Here is a 21955-nt window from a genome sequence, read left to right on the forward strand (position 1 = left end):
TGCACGCAAACTTTACACTGTTGTTCGTGACAGCCTCAGATTTCAGGGGAAAGAAAAAAGTAAATCTAAAGGAAATACATTTTCACACCTTGATCTAGTTTTTGGTTTAGATTTAGTCAACTGTGGTGACCTTGCACTTTGCTATACCCAAAGATAAACAGACTTGTTTAAAACACAGGTTCAAGGCAACTGGTGGGCAAGTTCACATTAAGGTCAGGGCTGGGGTGATTTCTTCTTCACAGAAAGAATATGCACCAAACAAATTTTTGTTGCATTTTCTTGAGATGCCGGGCCTTTGGGAGGGCTTCTGTCTTCAATTTTAACAAGATCTCCTCACGATTTGGGCGCTAATTGAGACGTTAAGGTGGGGAATTAGCAACCGTGTTAGACGAATGTTTCATTGGCTCCATATTTCTCTTTGATGAAGAGCTGTTGTGTTTCCCCTTCCAGTTTCCGTCTTAGCAGTAGTTGGGGGTTTTTAAGGGCTACCATGCACATCTGATCTGGACCATAAAGCACTTATTGATCCTTGTGAACTTTTGCCTCCCTCTCCCCTCCGTCCTCACAGACCTGATGTCTATGGATTTGAACACAGTCAAGGAGAAATCTATAGCTAGGGGGAAAGATGATTAAGTGTAGCTGAACAAAGGGAAGGGATATAGGACCACACAGTTTTTAGAGGGTACTGAGCCCAATTAACTAGACTCCACCAAAAAATCAATAGCTGTCACCAAGGATTTCACTAAGCGATTTGCGCAAGGATTTTAGTGGAATTCATTGATGTGTTCCCTTTTTCTTAACTTTCCTCCAGTGGTGAGCATGTGTAAAACATTTATCCCTTTACTCTGTCTGTGCAAGTGTGTGTGGGTGTAAGTGTGCGTATGTGGGTAGTTGTGTGTTTTGCGTTGGCTATTTGTGTTTTTATTGGACTGCTCCTGTGTTTATGCCCACAGCCACTCATGCCAATCACAGCCACTTGCCTTTCTTTCTGACAGCTGGCACACAGCGCTCATCACAGCTACCTACCCTTTGACCTTGTCTCAATTTGCCCATCCCTCTTTCTCATTTCGAGTGTGGTCAGATTTATGCCGAGGCCAAAACACAGGCAGCCAAGGCTCACAACTCTTCAGTGTAAAGCTTAGCTATAGATTCCTGACAGACAGTCTACACATGGGCCCGGGACTGAAGCGTGTCCTTGAGAGAGAGAAAAATCAATAGCCTAATGGGAAAGTGGTTATGGCTTCCCTCTCTTTCCTCCTCTCCCTCCTTCCTTACTGATACACTATTCTGCCCACTAACTGCCTTGGTTTAGACTAATCTTCTCCTCAAAAGAAGGGACAAATTTTTAAGTTGGTCATTAATGTGGTGCCTGGAGAGGATAGATTAAAAAACTGATATATTGCCTAAGTCAGAGTGCCATTTAGGTAGCAGGGTGATGTTGCACCTTGTTATTACATCAGGGCACAGTAAATAGGATTTAGCCAGGGTTTTGCAGTGAGTGCAGTGAGTAATAACACACACGGACACACTGCCACCCACATGTCATGCCTGTAAATCAGTGGATCAAGAGCACTAAAAGGAAGTGCATCAGACACTAAGGCTCGGCTCATACCTGGCATTAACATGCGCCTTCAGTGATTTGATCTCAAGTAGAGTGCTCAAGCTACCACTTCCTCGCTTTATTTGCAGAAAAGAAGAAAGGAAGCCTGCATTGTTTCTGTTTGGAAGGCTAAATGTCAGTCCAGACCACCGGAGTCCTTAACTGCCAAAGTTTCCAAGTGTAGGACACATTCACAGAGATGCACGTGCTAATGGAATGGGTCCATATGCAGGAACAATCTGCTTTTAATGACTCATCAGTGTGTTGGGCACATTCACACATGTACCCAAAGAAGCCACTTGTTAATGCCAAGTGGAGGGTCTAATGAAGAAAACTAAAGACCTTTCATTGAATGTGTCTCTAAAAAATAACTGTTAAGGGGAAATGTGGAAGTGAATCAGTGGTTTTTATCATTTTTTTAACACTCAAAATGGCGTTTTTATATGGCCCATAAGTGTACAACACGGTTGTTGAGATAAATGAGTTATAATTTTTAAATCTGTGTCTATTGTTTTAATGATAGGAAAAGAGTCTTTAACCAGAATGTGAAGCAGATGGCAAACTAAGCTTGCAAGGAGAGGAGGTGGGGCCTTTCAATCAGTGCGTAAAAAGAGGCAGAACTTGGGAGAGAGTACTGATGAGAAATTGCTATGAGAATAGCAGTGCAATAGGAAGAGGTAGGTGGAACAATTTAACCAAGGTTAGAGTGAAGGAGAGGAGACCAGTAAGCAGGAGGAGCATCATATACAGCACATTCTCTTTGTGGTTCGACCGCCGATCATCGAAGCTGTTAAGTTCAACGTTTTCAAAATTAGGAAGTGGCTATGCTAGCTGTGTGGATATCTTAAAGCGCATTTAGTGATTTTGCTTTATGTAAGTGCAGCAGCATTAGATTTTAAAGGCCTTGCTGAGTGTTACGTAATGCATGCCAGAAATTAGCCTTTTCCCATTCATCATCTGCACTAAATGGAGAAAACGCAGTTTTGACTCTAGAGAATAATCTGATTGAACAGATAAATTGCAACGCTCTTGAATATCTAGCCAATATGAGAGAGGAAGTGGATCTGACCTCTCATTTGGAAAACACTGATTGTTTCTTTTTGGTCACATTTTTGTGCCTACCTGTGCAGGGAATTAATACAAGCAGCAGATAAGGGGCGATGCTGCTTGGCCGCAGTGCGTGTAGGACAGGGATGAAGGTTAATGACAGTAATATGTTTTATAAAAGCTTCTATAATTTTCAATTTCGTGGGCTGCTGTTATTAAGCCCCTAGCTATTCTTGACGCACCATGTTTTGCAACCCCTCCCAGCCTGTTTCCTCTCCCATTCTGCTTTTGTAAATTACACCAGGCGAATTATGGTCCGACTAAAGAATGAAGGTTTAGTCACATGGTATTTCGTGTTTTCAAACATTTGCCCTTTTCTCAAATTCTCATTCGGTTACACGTTCCCTGTTTGAATAGGTGGATATGCTCATTTAGCAGACACCAGTGTACTGTACTTGGAGGTTAGTATTTACGCTTGTTTTTATCTCTAGATTGCGAGTGTTAATCGCATTACCAGAAAACAAAACTGTACCACTGGTCTCATTGTCTATATGAATCACATCTCTGGCCTCACTGGCTTTGAAATAACTGTGCCAATTACAGTGACGCATGACAATTACAGCTCACCAAATGGGCTGAGGCTTCTTGAGGAAAACATTTTATTCTATCATAGTGAGTGAACACAACACCATCCACAGCCAGAGGCAGATGGCAGGTTTTTTTCTTTTTTGTTGCTTTTTTTTAATATAACTTGTACAGGGATCATGGAAATAAATATTAAAACAATGTGCATGAAATTGTTCATGTGACCATCGTTAATTCAGCACTGTTCCACTTTTTCCCTCTGTATCCCATCAGTAGTTGTCATAAAACTATACATTTGAATACTGATAAGGTTTAAAGCCTTACCAGTATATAGCTGTTGGCTAGGCCTTATCCCTACCAGTGTAAGTGTAGTAGTTTAGCAGATGCGTTTGGTTTATGAATGCAGATTGCTAACCAAACTTGCAACCCTTGATAACGTTGCAGTTCTTCTTGTTGTCTATATATAGTAACTCGTGACTCCAAACAGCAGTCAGAATGTTACCTTCGAGGCTTCGAAGCCAACACAGACACAATGCACATTTTTTATTTACAGTCTGTGCAGCATACTTCAAAATGTTACACAATGATGGCTTTAATACTGAACCGGGTTAATGTGTAGCTCCTAAATGTAATTTTCATATGATTTAATGAAGGTAAACATGGTGGATCCAGCCTGCGTAATAGCACTTCATGGATTTATCAGCAAATGTGTCATGCCGCCATTTGATAACTGCACTGGTTCAATGAGCTGAAAGAAACAGCTTTTCACATCGTATAAGGGAACTGTGCATAACAAGTATTGTAAGAATGGATCATTTGGGTAACTCTAGTGGCATTTTGTTTGCATTTAATTTAATTATTTACCTTGTTGCTGCTGATAAATTCTCCAAAAAAGGCAGCAGGCTCACATTATGTGAGAAATAAGTATCTTTCTGTATGATGTCTAGATAATGATGGCTTTGTATTGCCTAATTTTAGTGAAATTTCCCGCCAGGTGTGCACAGCAAATTTTAAGGTAAATCACCTAACTGTGATTGTTAGCTACATTCGCACACTGCCATTAAAGTCAGACGCAACAACACATGATTTCCTCTGTAGGGAAATGATCATATATGGCGTTATTTTTGTGCCACTATTCTAAATGCATGTAAAAAAAAAATTGAGTGCAAGTGAAAAAAAATTTGCAGGTGCAAATGTTGCATTTTGAGGAGAAATTTGTTTTGAGCGAAGAAAAACTAAATTTGATTGAACAAAATTCATTGCTGCGTGCAAAAAATGTATTTCAGTGTTTGCTGTTATCCATACACACACACAACAGCACCCCCTCTCGCTCAGTTTTTGCATTTGCACTCTCAATGTGTTGCTTGCGCTCTCAACATTTCTGCCCGTGCGCGTTCAACTCTTTCTGTACACCGTTATATTTGTGCCACAAAACCAGCCAATCGCACTTGGATGCAAAAAAATCTGATTGGCTGTTCTGGTCTCCAATCAGCTCGAAATGACGAAATGCAATATCCCAGAATCCACTTCGTCCAAAACTGAAACGATGGAGTGGCGGAGGAACACAGTGTGGCGGAGTTTGAAATATTACTCTTTCTGGGTCACATGGTGCTGTGTAAACTTCAAATACAGTGGCTTGCAGAAGTATTCAGCCCCCTTGAACTTTCCCATATTTTGTCACATTACAGCCACAAACATGAATCAATTTTATTGGAATTCCACGTGAAAGACCAATACAAAGTGGTGTACACGTGAGAAGTGGAACGAAAATCCTACATGATTCCAAACATTTTTTTTACAAATAAATAACTGAAAAGTGGGCTGTGTGTAATTATTCAGCCCCCTGAGTCAATACTTTGTAGAACCACCTTTTGCTGCAATTACAGCTGCCAGTCTTTTAGGGTATGTCTCTACCAGCTTTGCACATCTAGAGACTGAAATCCTTGCCCATTCTTTTTGCAAAACAGCTCCAGCTCAGTCAGATTAGATGGACAGCATTTGTGAACAGCAGTTTTCAGATCTTGCCACAGATTTAAAAATTATTTAAGTATATAAATTTGAAAACATATACATAGTAATATTGTAGACCAGTAGCTCTCAAATTGTGAAAGCACTCTTTGTGAGTCTCTGTCTGTGTGATGTTGCTCACACAGGTAACATTGTGGAGTAAAACGTAATATATTTTACTTTGTGAATTAATAGTCACACTTTGGTTTACACGTTATGTAGCAGCTTTAAATATCATGTAATAACGTGATAAAGTAAATACCATGTAATTAAATAATAAGCAGTACCCAAGTAATAGCTTAGTATTAACGATGTGTCTGTGTTATATTGTCTTAGAATGTAAGTAACAGGGCAATAAGGAAATGAAAACAATAAGTAAATGGGTGGATCATTGTAAGAGTGGTAAACAATATTTTTCCTGTTCTTTGTAGAGCTCTATCACCTGTCCCTCTGATCATGTCTCTTCAGAGAGTCTAAAGTTAACAAAGAAAGTAGAAAACCCCTGTTGTGATAACCAGTATCGTTTAATATTTAGAATTTATCAAGTCAGCTAACCGAAAGGCAGCTCTGTCAAACCTGCTTCATACTACAGCATTGCTTGGGAGTGCTTTTATTTTTTGTTTTTGCTTTTTGTGTTTTCTTTTGAAACAGACTGTGTTGGGGAATTGTGGAAAGAATTGATCTGGAACTGGATAAAATGCAACTTTGTTGCTGTGATATGTGATATCTTACTGTAATATCCAAAGTCTCTGTCTGTCTGTGTGTTTATTTTTTGCTTTGGTCGTCAGGAGTTGAGCAAACCACCTAGCAACGGGCTAAAATGATCTGTTTTTGTCATTTATGCATCACTAACGCTTTATAAAAGCCTCACATCATTTACATTTCACAACACTATGATCTAATTTATATCAGCAGAAGTTGAAATATCGATGGTATGTTATGGCACCATCACACCGCATAGCAACCACTTAGCAAAGGGTTCAAATGACCCATTTTTAGGATATAAACAACATCTACCACCCCTTGTTTTTTTACTTCTCTCACTATGATTAAATAGCAGTTTGCCATCATCATGAGTAGGCCAAACAATGTTGTAACATGCAGGTGTAGTAGTTTCACACAATATAAATAATTGTGTTAAATATGCACATGCTTATTTTTTTTATTTGTTTGTTTGGATTTTTTTTGCCACAAAAGTGCAGAAAAAGTACCACAGATTTGGAAACCTTGTTCGCAAACTTGTGCTTGTTAAAATTTTCCATCTCAGTGGGCCAACGTCATCGATTTGGAGATATTTTTGTGTTCACCTGTTGAATGTAAGTGCGTGCTTCCGTGCAGTTTTGCTGTGTGTTTGATTGTCTAAATGTAGCCATCTTAATTTGAATTTTGTGGCTTAGAAATCAGGAACTGTGCAGATTGTGTTGGTTAAATCTTGTTAAACACGGCACAGGTGCGCACCATGTCTGCTTTGAGGTTTGAGGCATTCATTGTACTTCCATAACTTCTCACTTAAAGTATGCTTAAGCTTAGAGGGTGAAAAAAATCCATCCCTACATGGTCACATTTAATTCCCTTCATCATTTTTCAACTGGAATGAATGAAATTGCTCCTTACCATCAGCAACTTTGCTCATTAAGAGCACAGAGAACATTTAAATATTTCTATTTAAAACGCCTTCCCAGCGATTCCCAAAAGCCTATTTTACGCTTCTACAGTAAGTGGATTAAACTGAATTAAAAATGAAAAGAAAAAGGGAGAGACTTTTTTGTAGTGCCTTTTATGTTTGGTGAAATATACCGTATGTTTTATATCAGACAAATAAGCACACTGCAGATTCGTACACCTTTAGTGCAAGCTAGTTAATTGATTTAGTTCACTCTTCATGTCAGAATGGGGCGAGAGTGTGGAAGATGCTAATAAAATCACAAACATGGCTCTCTGGCCAAACTGCAATATCTCATTTGTCTTATCCACAGTTTTTCTTATCTCTCTGTGCTCATTAGAGCTGTCTTCTCCTCTAATGATGTTGTCTTAAACTATTCATAGTATCAGCACTTCAAAAATCCACTCCATTGATACATATTTGTTGCTTATTACTTCTAAAGCAGCTGAATTATTTTTTCCCTAAAACACATAAAACAGTATGTCCTTCTCTTTGTCTCACCCTGTCCTTCTGTACATAAAGTCATTTTCTAATATCTATTCCGGATTCAAAGAAAATACTTTTCTATTTGTGCTACTGAAATGAAATCAAAAGTAATGGTGGGTTTTTAGGCTTTTGTAGTGTTTGAAAAGAGACCCACAAATCTACAGTAAATGGACACCTTTTTCTAGCTGGCAACTGGCTTTCTAGGTAAGCCTTTGCTTTTGTTATGATAATTTACTGCAGCGCAAAGTCCATAAGAAGAAAAAAAAAATACATTATCATAGCTGGAATTCAATTATTGTGACACAACAGGAGATTACTTGGAAAGGTGGCCTGCTAAATATTTAAAACCTTCAGTCTGTATTTTTGGATATTAAACAATGTCTATTCATATTCAGCACAATTCATTTGAAGACACAAAAACATAAAGCTCTTCCATCAAGTCTAGCCAATGGGTACCGACAACAAAACCAACCATTTTTTATGGTCAGTAGGGACGTTTCTTTTGTTGCTTGGCTTTTGTCTGCCTCGAAAAGACTTTGATGAAATTGTTTCCCTTCGTCGGCATTGTGAATTGACAGGCTGAGCTCGCGTCCTTGCGCTGTAACACTGAAGCACACAGACATCTCTGAGCGAGCTCCCAGGTTACGCACACATACATACACTTCCCCGTGCCACATGGCAGCAAACACACAAACCGATCTGGGAGAGACAGGTCAGTCTCCGTGCCGGGGAAGCCGATGTGGAGTAGCTAATTGGTGTGCAGTGTGTGAATGGCATATTGTTGTTTACAAAGAGGTTTAGGGTGACATTCCAGAAGTGAACACAGACTGATGAAGAATGTGCTGCGAGACATTTTGAAGACAGTGGTGGTCATGTCCTTGGATAGAGAAACAGCACAGTCATAGCTGTGTTTTCTTATATATTTTCCTTTACTTAATCATAATCCTTCAACTATCATAGAAAAAAGTGATAAACCCATACCTCCTGTCTCTCTTTTGTTCTCTATCTCTACTTCCATTACCTCTTTCTTCCTGCAGTAATGCCCCGATTTGCTGAACAAGTGGAAGTAGCTATCGAGGCACTGAGTATGAACCCCCCACAGCCCTTTGAGGAGAACGAGTTCATTGATGCATCCCGTTTGGTCTACGATGGCGTCCGTGACGTCAGGAAAGCCGTCCTCATGATAAGGGTACGTCCATTGTCTTCTGTAAGAGAGCAAAAGGGAAAGACTAGCTGAGATACTTTGAAATGCTTCTAGAGCTCAGCGACAGTGTCAAAGTGTTTTGAATTGCCAGTTGGAAAAAAAAAAGCAAATTGCACCAATTTCCCATCTTCCTCTGTGTATTCAAAATATTTGATTGTTTTTTTTATTTTAAACATCTGAACAGTTTGCTCATTTCCTAATGTTGAGCTTATTTAGTTTGAATATATGCTTTTTTGCAGCTTGACAAATTTGTCACACTTACACACCCCTTTCCAGAATTTTTGCTTTTCATCACAGGGACCTTATTCCCACTGAAAACTGTGCTGCTGTCTGTCTTAGGTGATAGTGGAAGTTTTGTGATGAAAATACATCCGCCCTAAGGATGAAGAAGCACATAATTGAAATCTTCAATTCTCATTTGGAGTGTCACCCCTGTCACATGATCTGTTTTATGAATCTGGCAGAACCCTTGACAGAGTGTCACGATAAAACAGCTCCATAACAACAAGATACCAGCTCTGCTGTTTCACGTACCAAATCTGATGTTACAGTATCTGCACCCCCACCCCCCCCACCCCAACTGTCCCTCCTCTTTCACCACGTAATTCATTTATTCAACTTTATGCAGGCTGGAAGGTTTCCCAGTTCAGCTTCGGAAAGAAAAAAATCTAATTATGGAAAATAATTTGATGTTAGTAAATAATGTAAAACAGGCAGCTTTGAACTGCCCGGGACCAGCTGGCTTTATAATCCTATCCAAGTTCAATTACTTTCTGGGGAAACAACTTGGAAGATCCTTGCTTTCTCTGTCGTCTGACTTCATCGTATAGATAGCAAATGTTGGTGCCACGTGTAACTTTTTTTTTTTTTTTAAGTGTACTTTTTTAAATTTTTTCCTCACTTAGACCGAGTAATAGCTCCTTTAGAATTTTTACAGCACAGATCTCATGAGCAGTCAGCGGATTAAGAAACCAATTCTCCACAGTGTTTAAAAATTGAGGCTGAACTTGAGTAGAGTGGAAAGTTATTATGAAAGTACTTGGAAACATGGTTTTTGTCCTGGCCTTTATGTACCCACATACACATGCACGCAGGAGTGAAGGGGGGAAAGTAGTAAGTATTGCACAGAATGGAAGAGATATAAAACTGAACAATGGGTGGAGACTGCAATATAACCAATATTTACGCAGTTTCCCAGTCTCGGGAAACTGACCTACAGCCTGTCTCACCTAGAAAGTTCAAACTTACCAGACATTCAGATTAAAAATGAAATCAATGAAAGGAGCTGCTGTGATCTGATGGGGTTAAGTTGTTTCATGGCCTGTGTAAATGCTAAAATGTAATCGTAATAGTAGGCCTCTTTTATTGAAAGATCCTTAGGCTTGTTGCAGAAACCTATACACATAGCAACACAATCTCCAAGGTAACGCAACCTCTGAGTTGGCACCCCCACGCAATGACCTGATTGAAATCAATGAGGGGGCTGCTTTTGTTTCTTAATGTCTATGTGATCACAGCTCTAATCAGACTTTGGTTTTGCTTTTCGTCAATAAAAAAAAATCATCTTCACTGCTGCACATTCACACAGCTGGCTCTTTTTTTTCCTTTTCTTTTTTTAAATTGGCTATCATGAATAACCTGTCTCACAAAGATAGTCAGCAACTGGTTCCCTTATTCTGGATATTTTACCCGAGACTTAAACAGCTGCACCAGCAATATACTGCATTTAATTTGTGACAGGATAACACTGTCATATCTATAAAATGAAAGTAAAGAAACAAGACCCTATAATTTAGTGAAGCTACCAACAAAAGAAATGATTAAAAAAATGATTTTATGTTCAATAAAACAGTAAAATAAATGAATTGTATGCTAGCTAAATTGTAGGTGTTTGCAGTAGAATGAGTTGATAAAACATTTGCTTTTATAAAACCTATTACAAATGGATATGCACGAAATGGGCTATTATGAAACTTATGAAAATTGTATTCCCACTATTGTGAGCAAACAAACTGACTTGAATTAAAGAATGGATAATGAAGCTCCATATGGCCTGAGATTTGTGTGAATAAATTATAAGTAGCTAATTTCCAGTGTGTAAATGCTCTTCCCTTTTGCCTTTTATTTCCTTAGTTCAACGATGCAATCATTAGGGCAGAATGGGCACATTTTTTATTTTTATTTAGAGAATAATCATATCACTGATTGAGTTGAAAGAAAATCATTCGCATTGTACTAAAATTAAGAAGGAAATTTAGTACAGTTAAATGTAGGCCTTCTAGAAACCTGTGGTACTTTTGTGGTCCTGTTTTATACTGTAAGTGCTCCTTTTGAGAAAAACGAAACTACTGTTAGTTTATTATAATACCGATATAAAAAACCAGGCTGTGACAGAACTGTGAATACAGGCTGTCACCATGTAAGAATAATTTTACACAGATACATGTCTATATTTGATCCTCTGCTCCACAGAAGCTAAGCCGCCCAGCTGTGTTATCATTGTGATGCTGTTAAAATCGATCCATCTGCGTTAGATCAACTACTTGCTTTGAAGTTACCTGGCAAACTAGCAGCCTTTTTCATTGGGACGTCACTTAAAAGACAGCAGAGAGGAATAAAGATGCTTATTAATGATTGAGTCACTCGCCTCGTACAGAAAACACATACAAAGTTATAAACAAACTGAAGCAGATATTCTCTCATTTCTTCTTCTTCTTCTTCTTCTTGCTCTCTCCTCTGAATTCTTTATTTGATGAAACACACAGGGATTTTTCCCCAGCTTTGAAACTATTTTAGCTTTGAATTACATTAAGAATTTACAATCACTGCACAGCAGTTTTTAAATCTTATGCCAAAAAAAAAGCATTCAGGATTCAAACACTAACTTAAGAGTTTGGCTAAAGACTTTAAGTCAAAATGTTTCAAAGAAAATTAATAATAACACTGATTATAATATTTAAGCGATTGAAACATATTGGTAGCATCTCTGTTATGCTCATTTGTAAAGAGTTTTGACTTTGAGCTTTTCCGTTTCACAAATACTCTGCTGCACCATCGCTTTCCGCCCCAAGCTGCTTCCTCCCCTTAACTGACTAAAACTTGGCAGCCCTTTTTGGCTTCCTTTTTAACATCATTCTGTATAAACTGCAGTTACAATCAATGATCTTGTGGAAATGGGTCCAGATATTTACCTGTGAATAATGCACAAATGCAAGTTGTTCACAGATTTATTCTTCTGCAGTTAAACAACATGCTTTGGGACATGTTACAGTAAATGAAGGACATGATTTCAGCACATTGGGGCTTGAAAGCAGAAAAAAATGCCCTTTTCAGCTGTCTATTTCAGTTTGTTCCCTGATCTCTGACTTTATCTCTGTCTTTGTGTTTGCTGCAGACACCAGAGGAGCTGGAAGATGATTCTGACTTTGAACAGGAGGACTATGATACTCGCAGCAGGACTAGTGTCCAGACTGAAGATGACCAGCTTATTGCTGGACAGAGTGCCCGGGTGAGTGGATGTTCACATCCCTTCTGTGCTGCAACTGCTCAAATGCAGATCAACATCAAAGCTGACATAAAAAATAACATATATTTGTTTTGGGTAAAGAGTAGCAGCAATACCAAAGTGACTATAGTGTTGCTGCTTTGTATAGATTCGTCCCCATTCCCATTCCCTGTCTACTCATAAATTGATTCATCCAACTGTGTCCATTTACATAGCATATAAGTCCATTTAAATGGTCCTAACAAGCTGTATTATTTTAAATAAACACTGTTCCGGGATGGCAGGTGTAAAATTTCAATCACAAACACAAAAGTAATTACCAAATTCCCTTCAGACACAAGCCACAACACAAAATACAGTGCAGTGCTGAGCCAAGGCTTCAGTTGTGATCGCCATGGTCTGGGCTTTGTTTCACATTAGTGATTTTTCACTTGGGCCCAGCTTAAAGGACATTAAGAGGGTATCAGTGCTTGCTCCCCTCCAGCAACACACACAGAGACTAGCGGTGTGTTGCATGTTGAATGGATTGTGGGTGGCAGGAGTGCGACTTGGCCCGACACCTCTCTCTGTGGCAGAGGCCTGCATTATCCCACCCGTGTCTCTCCACAGTGTGCAGCATGGGGCTAATGCATAAAAAGGGAGAAATAAAACACATCAACAGCAGCAACTCAATGTGCTACATGTGACATGTGGTGTCTGCTGACAGGTACAACAAAACAACTAACTCATGACTACTGAACCCTGTGCTGGACAGTAGCCTGTGTGACAGGAACTGACTCAGTTAGACCTTTAGTCGCAGTAGTCTACTGGTCATGGCTTCAAAGTAAGGCCGTTATCTGTTTTTTTGTTTGTTTGTTTGTTTCTTATTTTTTCTGGGGTGGGTCATCTACTTATCAGAAGTTCAGTGGTTCGATCCCTGGCTCATCCAACCTGCACATCTCTGAACCCCGAGTTGACCCCAATGCATTCGTTGTGTGCTTTAACATTAGGGCAAAAGTGCTTCAAACTACATAGAAAAAATGAATGTAAAAGTAGGTGAATGAGGATTGTAGTAGGAACGTGCTTTGAGTGCTCAAATTGAGTAGAAAAGCACTCTATAAGCACCAACTCATTTACCATGATTGGATTTTAGAAACTAACCCATAAATGGAAGTTTTCTATGAGAACATGTTGTATAACTTTTCAATATCATCACATGATTCCTGCCAACAAACCCTTAAAAACAGAACCAATTTTTTTTTTTTTTTTTTTTTTTATCATTGCCTTGGGTTAGCTAAAGATTATTTTCATACTTTAAAGAGAGAAATGCAGAAGGAAACAAATAGGCTCCTGTGGGCAAAGCTGCATATCATGTTGAACCATCCACCCACCCCAACCTCTTCCCTCCCACATTACGACTCTATGACACCATCTTGCTACTTCTGCCTTTGCACCTTAAAGATGGAAGTCACAATCAACACTGGAAGTACTTGTGAGTGAAATTTAATTACAGCTCATATCAGGCATCTGATCGAACACCTGACACTGTTTTATTTCTTAATAAAGCACCCAGAACATCAAGAACTAGCAGCACGTAGAAGAAAATGTTTAAATGACTCAGGGAAATTCAAATGATATATTTCCCATCCTTAAAAACAGACCGATAATGTACACTCAATATACAAACATGGAAGAATATTTTAGATTTGATTTCTGTCAAGAGAACAAATGTCAGTCAGTTCAAATGAAGAGTAAGAATTTATTCTAATTATGAGGATTAAGAACAGGCGCAGGCTTTTGGGTGCACAATAGCCGATCCAGCACTGTAGGGGTCCTGGGTGCGAAGTACTTTAAGTTTGCTGTATGTATACTCCCACTAAGGCACCCGTGGTGTAACGTTACGTGGCCATCTGAGCTTAGACGCACCAGCCTTTGCACACAAAGGAGCTCCACAGCACCAAACTGTTAACTAGTTTTCCTGGCACTCAGCTGTGATTTGAGTGGGCAGCTCTTCTTGGAAACAGTCTGAAGTCACAACATGTCCCTTTGTCATAACTTATTACTGCGATATAAGGATATAAGGTGGTTTAAATCAAAAAGCCATATATTACAGCGGGTTATCAAATGTGATTACTCGTATTTGTACGTTGAGTTTGCATCGTCATGTGGTGCCTTCTTAGTATCTGGCGTGCTGACAAAGCTTCTCACATAGTTAATTGATATTGCCTGTTTTACTCATGGTTACTGTTATGCCCCCAGAGCTTAAACATGCATGAGGCAAGTGCATTCATAAAAGATGTTTTTGCTGTGATCCGCTGGTGATCTGCCCAGTCTGCCTCATCCAGTTGTGTCAGGATAGAGCTTGCTATCCTCTCACGGTCATGCCAAGTCCATGCTAGCGAGCTGTGTTTCTATTCAAAGAGACAAGAGAAAGTGTAATCTGGTTTTGCCATAGGAGTTGACACGAGCATACTGGGGTTTACAGTCACGATCCCTCCAAGCCCCTTCAGTATATCGTATCACACACAGGACACAGGCATGGTATCTTCAGTAAGTTCCTCAATCTCTTTCTTTCTCCAAAGAGAGGGGGGGAAAATCAAATTAAGTCTAGGGCAGTCCCAGGAGCCTTTGTTCTGGTGTGTGGTGCTCTGCTTTTCACTTGTATTATACTTTTGCATAAAGCCAAGTTATTAGAGCAAACATGTATAATGAGAGGGCAGAAAAACACAGAGGCGAATTGGGTCTGTGTATAGTGTCTCTTTCTATCAGAACATGCTGAAGCAAACTCTGCTGCTATAACAAGCCACAGATAATGCACGGGGAGCCAAATATAAAGCACCCCAACACACGGCAAACATTTCTTAACACTGTGATTGGATAACAGCTGATAGGTCATCCATAAAATTGAACTCTGAGTGTCTGGGCAGTTTATTTCAAATGAAACAAATTAAAGTCATTTCAAGATGCCGCACTTGGTGAAGAAACCCGGAAAGCGCTCTAATCCCTGCAGACGTAGCCGAGCCGCAGAGTGTATTGGCACAGAACTCCCTCGGCCGGATTTGCCACTATGTTAAGCTCCCGAGGCCCGCTCCTTGTTGTTATCAGTAAAGTAGGGAAAGGGATTTGGGGATAAGTGAATTCTAGAGTGCAGGATAGAAGGAGGAGGAGGAGACGACGGTGTGTGTGAGTGTGCGCGCGCTCATGTGTGTTTGGCGGGGGGGGTGCGCTTCACCAGGGGCCCTTCCTGCTCCCCTGACGTCCCAATTGGCTCGTGTGTTTACCCCTGTGCTTGCAGCTCTCTTTTGTGTTCAGAACCTCTTTCTCTCTCTTTTCCTCCCTGACGCACTCTCTTTTGTCACGCCGTTTTCAGAGTGAATCGGTATACTAACCAAATCCCTCACTTTCTCTCCCCAACTTCCCCTGATCCCTAATTTTAGAGAAGGAATTTTCACTCTAAATTGTTGAGTTCAAGAGACTTTTTGCTCCCTTTAGTTGTTTAGGAGAGCAGTTTCACTTCGTTTTATGTAGTTTCTACAAGCAGAAGATGGGGAGAAGGAAAAAAAACAAACATTTTTAGTGCATATAGAGGCTCTCTGATTCTCAATTTACATTTTTATTTCCCTGCCTCATTGCAGTGGCATTTTGCAAAACCATACCATACATACCATGTGTTTCTCCTAATGGTGTACTCACCCTTTTTGACACTGGCAGCATACCATTCAGTATAATAATAGAAATAAGTGAATTATTGATGCCTCAACAGTTGGGTGCAGGAAAGATGTGAACAGCAAAGATAATAATGACCACCTTCGAGACCTGAGGTCAGAGAGCTCTGCCTGTCACAGCACAAGCACCAGTGTCCCTATTGCTGAGGCAGCACTCACAGTGCATTATATTTTTGGACACACTAAGATGTGAGCAAGTAATCAGCAAGTCATATCCGGGGGGGCTATTGAATCGTCAGACCCCACCTGCTGAGAGCACAAGCACCTTTAACAAATCTGGACTAAAATATCTTTTGTTGTTCTCAAGGTTATATTTGTGAATACTTGAAGTATTATTCACACTTATTTGAATTTAAAAACAGGTTGTAATTCAAATCAGCAACATAAATACAACTTTCTTCGAGCTGAGAAACAGCAAGCGGTGTTACATAGAACAAAGCAAAAAAATCAGCCGAGAATTTTGAGAATATAAATGTAGAATGTGGCTAAGTGTTAATACTTGGCATTTAGACTTTGACCTTGTCATTTCCCACATGAACACACCTGAGGCTCAGCTCAGCAGGTTGTGACTTCCCCACCAGTGGACTGTGGGGTTTAAAAAGCTTTTGAAATGCTGTAAGAACAACTGTAACACCAGTGGCAGCGACATAGATTCAGGTCAGCGAGAAGGAAGCAGGTGTGCATGAAAGGAGTGGGCAGAGCAGTTCATGCAACATATTAGTGTGGCCACATCCAAGAATTTTAAACTCGATACTGATGCCCACCAAAATACTTGATACTTGACACCATTTTTGATATCATGGGGGGGAGACATGTAATTATGAGGCTTTTTAAAAAAATTGTTTTAAACATTAGAAGAAAACAGCAACATTTTTAAGTGGCTTACACAGTCCAAAAAATATATTAAAATAACTGTACGGTTATTTTAAGGCAAATGTGTTAAGATGTGTTAAGATTAAGATTCTTAGGTAGTTTTGAAGAATAAATTGAAAATTAAAAAACAGCTATGTTTGAGGTTGTCTGAGGTGAGGCAGTGCCGTGCTGCTGGTGACTTGGCTCCATGTTTTCATTGCTGATAAAATAGAGTTGTTAAAGTAGGCTGTGACTGTTTCTGGGTGAGTTTCTTCCAAGTCAAAAAAATGCCAAAAAAATAAAGAAAAATAGACACAGCATCCTTGTTTAATTGGCATAAATTCGTCCCATTTGAATGTATTAACTTTTTTATCATGTAGCACAGTTTTTACGATTTCTGCAAATTGCCATCCATAAAAAAATCATCATTGGGACGCTATGCGACACTCGTGACTCTAATAAAATATTACAAATCTCCTTGGTGAACTAACATTTGGACGTGTTTTGATGTGTAGATGAGCAAGCGCAAAATCGATGTTCAGCCAGTCAGCGGTGTCGAGGACCCAGAGCCCCTGAGCAACACACGCAGGCATACCTGCAGTGCGAATAGAAGTTTGCCCTGCTGGAATCACTTGTGTAATTTAAATGGTTTATTCCTCATTGTGCAGTCTGAATACATAGTAACTTGGTATTTGGTTTAAGTATGAGCAGTGTTTTCACCCCACATGCTGTTAAATGGGATTTGCTTCAGCTCTGTTGTTTGTGTGTCTTGGCACAAGCAGCAGAGGAAATCTACACTGGGCTTGAGGGGGCTGGTTTTGCTTGTTTGTTTATGCCGTATGGGCTTTTTTCTTTCTTTTCTTTTTTCAAGCTAACCGCCATCAAAGCTTTGCAGCACCCCGCTCACAAAGTGATCAGTAGGCCAAAGCTCATGGACGCATCTGCTGGCCTCTGATGAGAAAATTGTGCCTCCATGCTTCCCTATTTCTGTCTGTAATTTCAATTTTCTCTTTTTCATTGTTGGCCCTCTCCCCTATGCTTATTCGCTTTCAAAGAATTTCAAGAAGACAAGTTGTCTATGGTTTTTTCTCTCTTCCCCCCGTTTCCCTCCTCACGCATCTACCAGGGGCAGTGAGCAAAGTGACGCACTCGCTCATCAAGCTCGCCCCACACCCCCACACACCAGCTTTGCTGTGAGAGAGGGAAAGGGAGGAGTAGGGTGATTATTTCATTAAGAGAATGGCAATTCTTGGAGGGCAGTCAATAATAGATGAGGTTAAAAAACAATGGTGACTTTCCTTTTTTCACTGTACTCGTTTTCTCTCTCACCCTCTCGAGTCAATAGAATCGACCTAATGGAAACCAGGTTACTCTTCCTTCCATCTCACCTCCCTGACATAATGTTGAACAAATGCATTATTCATTCTCTGGTCTAAGAAGCGAGGTAATTATACATTTATCTCCCAAATAATACTGGGTCCTTACTGCGCCTGTGACCTTGCCACAAGATTTATGCCATTTTGGACCTGCCCCCAAAGGCCGCTGAGAGAGCAAATGTATTCTCATGGAAGGAGAAAAAAAAATGAAGGCGAATAAAAAAAATGGATTTGCTTTTTATGGATATAAGATGTCAAGTGGTTTGAAAAGTTCCAGTCATTAAATATAAAGTTTAGAACTTTATTTTGAAGTGTTTCAGAGGAGCAAGTCGTCAGATCCTAGATTTAATGTTCAACTTTTGTTCAAGTTTTTGTTGAGTGGATAAAAAAGTGTACCAGAAGGGAAAAAATGAACAAATGGTGCAACAGCTCTTTTATAAATGCCCTCTATGCTGTTTCTCTTAGCATAATCCCTCTTTCTTTCTCATTTCCTTCTCATTCTCTCCTCCCCAACTTTAACTCTCTCCTTTATTTTCTCCACTGTTTTTTCCCTCATGAGCCATCTTCCCAATTTATTCAGCTCAAATGTACCCTTTCATAATATCTTCCTCCTCCTCTAATGCTTTTTGCTTCCTTCATACTCCCGTGTTGCCTGCAGGCCATCATGGCACAGCTTCCCCAGGAGGAGAAGGCAAAGATTGCTGAGCAGGTGGAGAGCTTCAGACAGGAAAAGTGCAAGTTAGACGCAGAAGTTGCCAAGTGGGACGACAATGGCAACGACATCATTGTGCTCGCCAAGCAGATGTGCATGATCATGATGGAGATGACAGATTTCACCAGGTAAGAGTGACACACAGTGGACATTTTTATTTTAAATGTGAAAATTATGCAGATAGAGATTGTTTGAAAAGCAAACTATATTCTTTTTTGTTGAAGGCAAAAAAAAGCACTTTGTTATGATCAGACTGTAATGGTTGTCATGGTTCAGAGACGGGCTATATGTTGACTCCTGCTTTTTTTAAAGCCAGCAGTCAGACACATTAACCCTGCCACAGTACTTAAGCCACCTGTAGTTCGTGATCCGTAGGTGTCCTCAGGACCACATTTTGCCACGATGACACTTACTCACGCGCACAAACACTCACAAGGTGAAAACAATACACCACACCATAGCGGCTGGTGAAAATCAGAACCATGATTAGTCATGAGTGTTTGTGACTGCGGTGCTGTGACTGCACCGTTATTACTTGGCAGTGACCCCGTTGACTCACGCTGGCATGAACAAACTGAATGGAAGTTTCAACTTCCAGTGACTAAAAGTGAAACATCAGTGAGAGGCAGGCACAGTTCTCTTATCCACATTAACTCTCCCCTTTGTTGCAAAAAAGAAAGAAAAAACCCCAACTTAGATCACAAACGATCTGGTTTCCTCTCCTGTATTTTTTCCCTTTTACCGTAACTTCTCTGAAAATTTTCATGTTTTGCTTTTAAAGCATAAATTGTTTCCTTCTTGGAGAGTGCTTCAAAGCATGTCTCCAAGATGGATCATTAGGGATACAGGTAGACTGTATTTGTTTCATCCATTATCTGGGAAAATCTTTGTTATTGTATTGTGTCATATTTTTAATGCCATAAACAGCAAATTAGCTTCCCTACATGCCTGTGCAGCACTGGGGTGAGCGCTGTCTTTAAAGGGAAGCTCTGCATGCCTCCTGCCTCTGCAACTCCACCCACCATCCCTTTTTTCCTTCTTCTCTCCTTGAATTTTCCCAGAGGCAAAGGCCCCCTGAAGAACTCCTCAGATGTGATCAACGCGGCTAAGAAAATTGCAGAGGCTGGTTCCAGGATGGACAAATTGGCCCGTGCTGTTGCAGATCAGGTAGCTTTGCAACTCAGTTTGTGTCTGCTTAGTTTAATTTTTGCCATTATACACGTACTTTGTATCAGACTAAATGTGTCTCTGACTGTGTCACGGTTTCTGGCGGAGGAGCAAATTGTGAATAAGCTGGCATGGCCGATGGAAATCTTTACTGTGGGCATTGATGAGCCTTGCCGAAGCAGCAGGGTGTGTTTCTGCATGACTTTGTCTCCCAAAGGGACCAACACTGAGAGAGCAAGACAGCAGAACCAAGTTGTGTCTCTAATATAATTAGCTCCCAACCGAGGTGTTGCATTCATTATCAGATGAGTACCTCTCTAAAACACGCTGACAGACCATTTTCAATATCTAATCAATCAGCTCTGCGCCGGGGGAAGATGGAAGGGAAAAGCAATACGTGTGTATGTTGTGCATGTGTGTGTACAGCAAATGAAGTGGGAGGTATTTCAAAATGCTAGCAGCACTCCAGGTAATGCATAATGTTCTTCTTCATTTCATCTGTCTCTAATAAGAAGTGAGAATAAACTTAGGCTCAAGACTCACTGATTCATTAAGGCAGCCTGTTGTCATTGTAATTGCTGCTGCTGTTAGCTAGCAAACCTTTGGAATAATTATTGTTGGTTTCACTAACACACACTGGGCTTCCATCCATTGCTGCTTAGCTGAAGAAATGAATCTAAATTTTAGAGTTATAACAGTGAAATCTTTTTCTGAAGCCTTCATAAAGTGTCATGCACCATCACACACAGCCACGTTATATTAGTGAAAAGCACAAGGTTTTTATAAGTATAATCTCTATACTTAAACTTTATTTTATATGTTATATGCATAATAAGTGTGTACATCCATGAAAACTGACCAGATAACATTGCCACATACACTCACTAACCACTATATTATGTATTATTCAACTTTATTCAGTTCATTTTACTGTCCAGCTGCTTGTTAATGTCAATATCTGATCAGCTAGTTCCATGGTAGCAGCTCAGTATGTTTAGGCAAGGTCAAGACAAGCTTTGAAGTTGAAACGGAGCATCAGAGAGCGATTTGCAGAAGGTGATTTCAATGCCTTTAAATATCGCATGGTTGTTGGTGTCAGGCGAGAGGGTCTGAGTATTTCAGAAACTGCTGATCTACTGGGATTTTCCCACACAACCATCTCTAGGGTTTATAGAGAATGATCTATAAGATATTTACTGCTGCTCCCCCAGAAAATATCTAAGGAGCAGCAAGTCTCTGAGTGAAAATGCTTTGTTGATGCCAGAGGTTGGAGGAGAATAATCGGACTGCTCTGAGTTGATAGGAAGGCAAAAGTAACAAAATAACCAGTCGCTACAACCAAGGTATTCAGAAGAGCATCTCTGAAATACACATTGAACATTGAAAAAGATGTGCTACAGCAGCACAAGGCCACACTGGCTGCCACTCCAGCTAAGAACAGTAAATTGAGGCTACACACAGGCTCAACAAACTGGACAATGGAAGACTGGAAAAATGTTGCCTCATCTGATGAGTCTTGATTTCTGCTGCAGCATTCAGATGATCAACGAGAGAGTCAGCAGCTCAGGCTGGTGGTGCTGGAGATATTTTCTTTGCAGACTTTTAGTATCAAAGGCCTAAAGTCGTCATTTAGACACCACGGTCTACTTGAGTAATGCTGCTGAACATGTCCATCTCTTATGTAATGTTCTCATTTTACTACTATACACTAAAGTCTCGGAGGAATGTTTTCTGAACTCCAATATCCAGTGTTAGATAGACTTAGTAATTGTTTTGCACAATTAACAGACTGTTAAACTGTTAAATGGTAGCTACAAGAATGTCTGTTGGCAGCATGTAGCATGATAGCAGTACAACTGAACCAAAGCAGGAGTAGACATAGTTTAAAATGAGAAAACCCTTTTGTTTTGGCCTATGACTAACATTCTGGAAAATTAAAATATGCTGAAAAGCTATTTAGATGTCCAACGTCTTAAAAAATACAAAAAAGGAGAAAAGAAATAACCTTTGTAACATTTCCAATTTCCTTGAATTTAGATTCAACCAA

The 21955-nt window shown here is 39.9% G+C and overlaps 1 protein-coding gene across 1 annotated transcript in view; it reads left to right on the forward strand.

Annotated features, from left to right (window-relative positions):
- Nucleotides 1-21955, forward strand: part of ctnna2 (catenin (cadherin-associated protein), alpha 2) — a 331385-nt gene that overhangs the window by 298854 nt on the left and 10576 nt on the right. The window contains exons 13-16 of the mRNA XM_085161672.1: nt 8426-8577; nt 11987-12100; nt 18688-18869; nt 19803-19908. Coding sequence (XP_085017798.1) covers nt 8426-8577; nt 11987-12100; nt 18688-18869; nt 19803-19908 — 554 coding nt within the window. The remainder of the gene's footprint in view (nt 1-8425; nt 8578-11986; nt 12101-18687; nt 18870-19802; nt 19909-21955) is intronic.

Source organism: Neolamprologus multifasciatus, chromosome 6 (genome assembly GCF_963576455.1).
Source record: "Neolamprologus multifasciatus chromosome 6, fNeoMul1.2, whole genome shotgun sequence".
NCBI classification, from domain to species: domain Eukaryota; kingdom Metazoa; phylum Chordata; class Actinopteri; order Cichliformes; family Cichlidae; genus Neolamprologus; species Neolamprologus multifasciatus.